Source organism: Arachis duranensis, chromosome 6, assembly GCF_000817695.3.
Source record: "Arachis duranensis cultivar V14167 chromosome 6, aradu.V14167.gnm2.J7QH, whole genome shotgun sequence".
NCBI classification, from domain to species: Eukaryota; Viridiplantae; Streptophyta; class Magnoliopsida; order Fabales; family Fabaceae; genus Arachis; species Arachis duranensis.
The window spans coordinates 13,259,717-13,268,338 of NC_029777.3; the positions used below are offsets into that span (position 1 = coordinate 13,259,717).

The window sequence follows — 8,622 nt, forward strand, 5'->3', positions numbered from 1 at the left end:
ATTTTCTTTTCATTCAATTTTTTTTTTTATCTTGTGGTCTAATATCTGACTGCACTTCCTGATCCAAGTTGTCTGTCCCACCTTAAATTGTTTGTCAGGAACTTTTGGATACTCCTTTATGCATTTCATAGTATCTTTCTTTTTCCTTGTTTTCTTCCATTCATGCTACTGACCTAGACCTTGTTCACACTTTAGTAGTTTAGTATTATGATAGTTTCAGCATTTCTATTTGTAACTTTATTCTCTAATGCACTTTAATGGGTTAGGATGCAAGAACTGACTGACTTTCTTATAATCCTAATATGCAAGGATTTTCTAAAAGGTTGTTATTGCAAAATTAAATGTTGTTTTCTTGAAAGAATATCTTCTCTGAAGCTACCCCTTTTGCATTTCATTATTTATTTTTGTCTGAGCTCCGAACATTTTTAATTCCTTGTCGACCGTCCCTTTTTATCTCTGGATATTGTCCAGACAAAATATCCCCACCCCTCTTTACTGTGATGAGTTTTTGGAACATCTTGTGTGAGCCAGAACCACATTGCATTGCACTTTTTTTCACACATGGTATACAACTAATATGGGGAGAAGAATGTATTCTAGTAATATGGAACGATCGTTACGGATATGGATACTTTGTTGATTTGTTGTGTTTGCATATTGGACAACACTTGTCCTGTCCGACACATGTGCCTTTCGTGTTCACCCAGACTTCAATTTTTTAGATAAATACAAAATTCAAACAAGAGTAGTATTCAGAATTTTAGATAGAATTAAAATTTTCATAAAATCTCATTCTCAGCTGATACTTCTAGAAAAGAACTTAGAAATAGCATGTATTGACTACTGACACAAGAAATTATCTAGAATGGTTTATATATTCTAAACAGGGCATAGAAAGCATTGAAAATTGGTTGTTTGTGATTTACATCAATGGAAATATCTATTATTTTAATGAATCTCTCTCTCTCTAAGGAGTAACAATTGTGTTGCCTAGTATCAATACTACAAACACACCTATCTTTTTTTAAGCCAAGAATATTAGATGCTTCTTTTGTAAATTTACCAGAGGTAACACAACTGAATTTTTAAGCTCATGGATTTGATGGAAGCTTAGCAGAGATTGAGAAAATATATGAAATTGCAACCAATGGTTCAGACGAAGAGAAGATATCTGCTGCCACTATCCTCTGTGGGGCATCTTTAGTACGAGGATGGAATGTACAGGTAGAGCTAAATTATTCCAGTTAGTTCTTTGATTCTACCATAGAAATTAGTAGTTTTCTCTTTCCTAGTTGTTTAGTTTGTTGTGTCTGTTGATCCTTCTTTTTATTTTAGTTTTTTACTATGATTATCTTTATTGCAGGAGCACACCATTCTTTTTATGACAAGTTTGCTCTCACCTCTGGTTCCTCCAACTGAAAGCCATTTGATCAGCCAAGCTCAATTTCTCAATGTTCTTCTTATTGGAATTTCATCACTAGATTGTGTTCATATTTTCTCTCTTCATGGTTTGGTATGTTAATTTCTAACAATTGTATTCTGGCTTAGACATGTAATTATAACTACTCTTTTTTATAGTATAAGTATATATATGGCATTTGGTTTTCCTATCTGAGAAGTTTCAATCATCAAATCAGTTATATATACAAGCAGATGCTGACATATACTGTGCTTGCTGATGCTTGCTGATATTTCTATTTACTCAGGTTCCATTACTTGCAGCAGGGTTAATGCGAATATGTGAGGTTTTTGGATCATGTGTTCCCGATGTCTCACAAACTCTTTCAACTGGAGAAGAACTCTCTTTTCATGAGGTGTTCTCAAATGCATTCACTCTTTTGCTGAGGTTCTGGCGGTTTGATGTTCCATCTATTGAACATGTGCGGAGGGATTCTGCTACTCCACCACTTGGGTCACTATTTTGTCCTGATTCCCTTTTATTGGTTCGAAACTTTCTATTGGCATCTTTTGGAAGATCAGCAAAGGATCAAATAACGCGCAAAAGATTTTCAAAATATATAACCTTTCCTACTGAACCAGTATTTTTGGATTCCTTTCCAAAATTCAACTTCTGGTATCAACAACATCAGGAATGCATTGTTTCAATCCCGTCTGGTCTTGTCCCTGGAGGGCCTGTGCATCAGATTGTTGATGTTCTACTATGCACGTTATTTAGGAAGATAAATAGTTGTGATGAACCTTTGGCATGTAGCAATTCAGGAAGCAGCGGTTCACCTGGGTCTGCACTGAATGAAGCTATCATGAAACTAAAGGTACCTGCGTGGGATATACTTGAGGCCATTCCGTTTGTGCTGGATGCTGCTTTGACGGCTTGTGCTCATGGAAGACTTTCTACACGTCAACTAGCTACAGGTTTGCCTAGTCTTTTATATACCTTAGTAAGCTTTAACATTTATTAGGTAAATACTGAGTAGAATTCAAATAGTCAAAAGTTGTTCCTAGAACACCTCATGCTGCTTGAGGAACCAGTACATGCTGCATCTAAAAGGTGCCCTAGAATAATTTTTCAATTGCTTATATCTTGATAATGAATTCCTGTGTTTTGAACTTAATGCTGCATTGGTAATCCTGAGTATTAGAATTTTCTTCTTATGTTGTTTACTGTGTAATTTATTTCAATGTGCTTCTTATCCCAGGCCTCAAAGATCTGGCTGATTTTCTGCCAGCATCTTTGGTTACAATTGCAAGCTATTTATCAGCTGAAGTTAGACGCGGAATATGGAAGCCAGGTTTTATGAATGGAACTGATTGGCCTAGCCCTGCTGCAAATTTATCCCTTGTTGAGCAGCAGATAAAGAAAATTTTAGCCACCACAGGTGTTGATGTTCCAAGCCTTGCTGTAGGTAATTCATCTTATTGTTTACTCAATTCACGCCCACAGCAAAATTTTTATTTTTGACATTATCCTTGACACTTTCTTTACATACAATGTTGATATTTTAGGATACGATAGGGTTGGCCTTAACATTAGTCATTATTAGTTAAGATTAGTATGGGGTAAAACTAAGAGTTAAAATTTAATGGATTAAATTCCTTTGTAATACTCATACACCTATATACTTGAAGTCCAAAGTTTCTTTCATGAGTCCAAAACCCATTTATAACCTTAACAGCTTAAGTTATTTGTAGGAGAGTTTGTAATTGACACTGTTGTTATAAAAATCAGTAGACAGTAGCCTTTAGAAGAGTTTGTCTTTGACATTATTCGTGAATGACTTAAATCAAGCAGCTATTATGAACATACAAAAGAGGTAGCAGTGTGAACCATATATGTTTTTGTCATCCCAGTATTTATTTTTGTGGTGGACTTGTTTGTTTCTTAATCTTATTAAATGTGGAGATCAAAGTTTCATTTAGTCATTATGTTGTTTATTTTGGATTCCTTGCAAGCAGATGGGGACTTTCAAGCTACATTGCCTTTGCCTTTGGCAGCTTTTGTAAGCCTCACATTAACATATAAACTTGACAAAGACACTGGGCGGTTCCTTAGCCTGATTGGCCCAGTTATGATTGCTCTTGCTTCTAGTTGCCCCTGGCCGTGCATGCCCATTGTAGCTTCTTTGTGGGTCCAGAAAGTGAAGCGTTGGAGTGATTACCTTGTGCTCTCTGCTTCCAGAACAGTCTTCCACTGCAACAAGGATGCTGTAGTTCAACTACTAAGAAGTTGCTTCAAATCCACACTTGGGCTTGGCTCTGCCTGTTTACATAATAATGGTGGTGTTGGTGCTCTCCTTGGTCATGGTTATGGCGTTGGTGTCAATTCCAAAACATCTGACGGGGTCTCTCCGATTGCTCCAGGAACTATTTGCTTGAAAGTGTACCAGTATATTGGAGATACCAGGTACTTGTCTGAAGAAATTGTCTCTATTCTAATGCAAACAGTGAGAGATATAGTAAGTAATCAGTTACTCAAGGGGGATGGTAAGAAGCAGAAGAAAATCAAGTATGGAACGACACATGGACAGGTTTCTCTTGCTAGATCCAAGGCACGGGTCAAGCATGCTGCTCTACTGGCAGCTTCATTGGTTTGGATATCGGGTGGAATAAAGTTGGTTCAATATTTCATAAAAGAGACTATTCCTAAATGGTTCTTTTCTTCTAGTATGTTGGAGCTGGATGGTGAAGAATCCAGTGCCTTGGTTGCTATGCTTAGAGGTTATGCATTAGCACTTTTTGTCATGCTCAGTGGGGCATTTGCCTGGGGTATTGACCATTCACTTCTATCAAGACAAAGAGGAAAGGTTATGGGGCTGCATTTTGAATTCATTGCAAGTGTCCTTCAGAAGAATATACCACTGCGTTGTCAGGATGCTACTTGGCGAGCCTATGTGTCAGGATTTCTGAGCCTGATTGTGAGTTGCACTCCATTGTGGGTCAGCGAAATCAATGTCGATATATTGAAGAGACTAAGCAAGGGATTAATACAGATGAATGAGCATGAGTTGGCTCTTAGGCTTTTGGAGAAAGGAGGGATTGGCGCCATGGGTGCAGCAGCTGAAATGATTGTTGCATTTCAACATAGATTTTAAATCTCTTCAGAGCTGTGTTGTACTGTGGCATAGATATTCATTGATTTGTTAACAAATTTGGATGTTAGTGTTACTTAGGTTACTGTCCTTGCATGCTTTTAGTCAGTAGAATTTTGTTTAAAAAAAAAGGAACATTTTGCATTTTTTAATAAAAATATCGTATTTTTTAAAGAAATTGTTCATAATTATATAATGGAAAAAGTACTTTTTAAAAAATAATCAACATAAGAAAGACTAATTTTTTTAAAAAAAGTAATAAATCAAAATAAAAATTCAAATAAAATTGGGTTTTGCTAAAATAAAATCATATTCATATCATGTCTCATATGTTGTAGAATGTTAGATGAAGCCCCAACCTGTTTGCATGCAAAATGGTATTTCAGAATTCACATTATCAGATTTGATGGTGTTATTCTTGACATTCCTTCGAATATTGTAATTTTTCTACTCTAAGATGCATAGCGTTTTTGTTCTTGACTTGGGCCATACATTTTATACGACGGTTAAACTAATTTTTCAGTCATCTGCTGCTATTAGAAACTTATATGGTTGTACCCCATGTTTTTCTATCTTCTTGATCCGGGTACTCTGTTATTCATCAATACAATATTCTTTATCTCGGTCAAAAATTTAACTCGATGAAATTTCATCAGTGAACGAAATTACATTCAAAAGAGACTCTATCATAATCACGTCGAATGTTTGCATTCAGGTAGACAAACAAATTCAGCGGCCATTTGCAACGAAATTTGAATGAGAATGGAAGAGTGAAATTTTTTTTCTTTTTTTTTCTTTTGAACTTGAATGAAAGTGTGATTCAAGTCACCAATTTATAAAATTTTCTCGTGCTTGGCCATCAATGATACACAGTATATCTCTTAACATGGTCCTAAATTATCTACATATTGTTGTCACTCAATGAAGAGATACCTAACAAAATGTAATTTGGTAAACTCTTCATATTTTACACATTTGAAAACAATACCACCACCACCATAAGATAATTATAGTTTTCGGGAAACAATTTTCTGAAAACATTCACTATTTTACACGGGTTTCCAGCAAGCATATCCTATTACATATTCCTCACCAAACATCATAACATATATATCTCAAATCATTATTCTATAAATCTATAATTGAAACCCCATTTTTCATGTAATATATAATGGAAAGGATTAAGGGATGTATTGGGCTGATGAGTGCACTTTAGCTTCTCTTATTGCTTGTCTCAAATAAAGTGCAGCTGTGAGACCTCATTAGGTAAGTAAACAATCCTGCTGTCTGCTCAGGGACAAGTTCACCATTGGTTAAGAAAAAACCAGGAAACGGAAGAGACGTATCGACTAAACGGTACCACGACATCCCTTCCGGGGGCACGGGCAGAACTAAGGTTTCTGAATTATCAGCTGCATTGAAAGCAAGAAATAAGTCCCCTGATATGTCAGTAGGTAAAGGGTTTTCTGGGAGCTCTGTTTTTTCTGCCTTCAAAAGCATGGCAAGGAACTTGCAGGTTGGGTCTTCCCATTGTGGTGGATCCTGGTTTCTTCCGTACCATTCTATGTTTTCTTCCTTTAAAAAGCTGCTACTTTGAAGAAGATCACTCCGCCTCTTTCTCAGTGAACTTAAAAAGGAAACAAATTGTGTTGTTTGTTTGCTAAAACCTGTTTGCAAGGCACTCCAATTGAAAGGTTTAAAGTCACTGTATGCAGGAGAACCATCAAAAGACTGACCACACTCATCTCCCATGTTCAGAACAGGTACTCCTAAGGACACAAACAAGATGAAGAGGAAATTACGGATTTGTTTGAGTCGTCTTTCAAGCACAACGTAGTTGTTAGTAGGTCCTTCTTCTCCACAATTCCAACTCAACTCTGCACCTAGTTCACCACTACTAAAGCTGACCAAGTCCAAAAGAGAAAGTCCAAAATTCCTGGCAACGTAATTGAAAGCAAATGCCGGGCCTCGTCCATCAGAAAACATGTCTCCACTCCCACAAAGTCTTGTTGCGAGGTCACTGATAAGACTTTTACCCCTCAAAAAATTTCTCACATCATGACAAAATTTTGTATTTATTTCAGCCCATCTCATCCAATGGGGAAAGTGGGTTCCCTTTGCTACCATACTATGGGGATCCCAGGTATCTGCAATGATTTTAGTCTTCCAGAGTACTGGATCAAAAGCGATTGCTTCAACCAATGGAGGTCGAGACAAGTATTCTCCATGAGAACCCCTCAACAGATTAGAAGCATTTATGAAAGAGAAGCCATCAATGTGAAACTCAGTCACCCAATGACGAAGGCTATCCAGAATCAAACTTTGCACTATAGGATAGTTACATTTCAAAGCACCCTGTGTATCCAGATCATCGACTCCATTTAGAAAATAGTACGATAAGTCATCGATTCCTTGCAGAGCACCAGCCTCAGCAGTATGGGCAAACACAACTTCCATAAGAACTTCTATACCATTGGCATGCATAGTTTTAACCATCTCCTTCATAGAATTGATAGTGGACACAGGACCACCAGATGGCCCATATATGTGCATTAAAGAGAAAAAGTGACAAGGAAAATATGGTCCTTTATTCTCATCAAATGTGAGAACTGGCTCCAGCAAAATGGCATTCACACCCAGATCTTTGAGATACTTCACCTTGTTAGCCAAACCAGAAAAGGTCCCGGCTAAATTACTAGGAAGTTGACTGGACACGTGCTGCGTAAAGCACTTGACATTCAACCTATAGACCACTAGCTTTTCCATGGACAAATTCGGACGGTAATCATCACCCCAGTCGAAAGCAGGCTCGTTCCCCAACCATCCAAGATTCCTCACTAATCCATGACCATCAGGAAAAAAATTCCCAATGATCTTAGCATAAGGGTCCAAGAGAACACGCATGGCATCATCATCATCCTTGTCTCTCCCCACAAGATCCCCCCTGCAGCGATAACCATAGCTCACAAAAGTCCAGGCACTCTCAAATGCGACATGCCAAACATCACCTGATCGATTGACATAAGGATCCAGATCAAGCTCCAAGGCAGGTTTCTCCACACCAGTTTCATCATACAAACACAAAACAACACCCTCTGCATGCCTTGAGAAAAGGGCAAAGTTCATAGAACCATCAGGACTAAAAGACAGACCTAGAGGAGCTGGGTGTCCCGGAAGAGAACCGACAGGAACACAAAAATTTGTTCTCCTATGGCTTCTGATCTCCACTCCACTCGTCTCATCATCACCTAACAGAGACTTAAAATAAAATGACAAGTACAATGGAACTTGCTTAGCATCAAAATCCAACTCAACCACAAACTTCTCAGCAGAATTCTGCTTAAACTGGCTTAGATTCATCCCCGCCCCAGCATCCCCACCCGAATTCTTCGAATCCAACTCCACAAAACACGACGAATCGTCTCTATACCCACCCCAACACAACACAAGCCTCTTTTCACCTTGGCCACTAACCCTTAAATCCAACGAAGAAACCTCAATCAAAACAGAATACCTAAGGTCGTTATTACTCTTTGTGACATAAACTCTAACCAAACCGCCACCAATCTCTGTCCTGAACAAATAGCTCAACGCCCTCTTCAGATCCTCAGATTCGGAAGCTACGGCATTCAGTTTATGCTCAACGGATAACCTTGACGTGGCACCCAATTTTGAGGTGAAATTATGTGAAAAAGGTTGAATGGGGCTTTGCAACCCTCGAATAACGAATTGGTCCTTTGTCTGGTTAAAGGATTTGTGAAAGAATGAAACTTTGGTTCGGTATTTATATGGGTTGCAAGGAATCAGTGTGAATGAATGCACCAGATTCGCCATAGAAGCAGTTCCTGGTGCTATGTGTTTGCAGTTGCAGTTAACAGTGTAGAGTGAGTGAGTGAGTGAGTGAGTGAGTGAGCGAGCGAATAAAATAACTATATATATTGATTGAGTAAGAGATTAGAGTAAGAGATTGAAACTTACATTTTATGAGATAATGATTGAAATGATTGAAGAGAGAGCAAAGAATAAATAATGGAGAAGATGAGAAAGGGATGGTATGTGTGTGGTTTTGTTAACA

General features: G+C 37.9%; 2 protein-coding genes across 3 annotated transcripts in view; one reads left to right on the forward strand and one right to left on the reverse strand.

Annotated features, from left to right (window-relative positions):
• The window catches only part of LOC107492739 (mediator of RNA polymerase II transcription subunit 33A-like), a 9,875-nt gene extending 5,238 nt beyond the window's left edge, over positions 1-4,637 (forward strand). For both annotated transcript variants that reach the window (XM_021126572.2, XM_021126573.2), the window contains 5 exons: positions 1,110-1,224; positions 1,364-1,513; positions 1,707-2,373; positions 2,658-2,864; positions 3,415-4,637. In XM_021126572.2, coding sequence (XP_020982231.2) covers positions 1,110-1,224; positions 1,364-1,513; positions 1,707-2,373; positions 2,658-2,864; positions 3,415-4,550 — 2,275 coding nt within the window. In that variant the 3' untranslated portion in view covers positions 4,551-4,637. The remainder of the gene's footprint in view (positions 1-1,109; positions 1,225-1,363; positions 1,514-1,706; positions 2,374-2,657; positions 2,865-3,414) is intronic.
• A 923-nt stretch (positions 4,638-5,560) lies between these two features.
• On the reverse strand, positions 5,561-8,616 carry LOC107492834 (isoamylase 2, chloroplastic). The gene has a single exon (XM_052263475.1). The coding sequence runs from the start codon at positions 8,379-8,381 to the stop codon at positions 5,760-5,762; it is 2,622 nt and encodes an 873-aa protein (XP_052119435.1). The 5' UTR covers positions 8,382-8,616; the 3' UTR covers positions 5,561-5,759.
• Between the last annotated feature and the right edge of the window lie 6 nt (positions 8,617-8,622).

Excerpts from the sequence above, each read along its gene's own strand:
- LOC107492834 (XM_052263475.1), bottom strand. The coding sequence starts at position 8,381 with ATGGCGAATCTGGTGCATTCATTCACACTGATTCCTTGCAACCCATAT.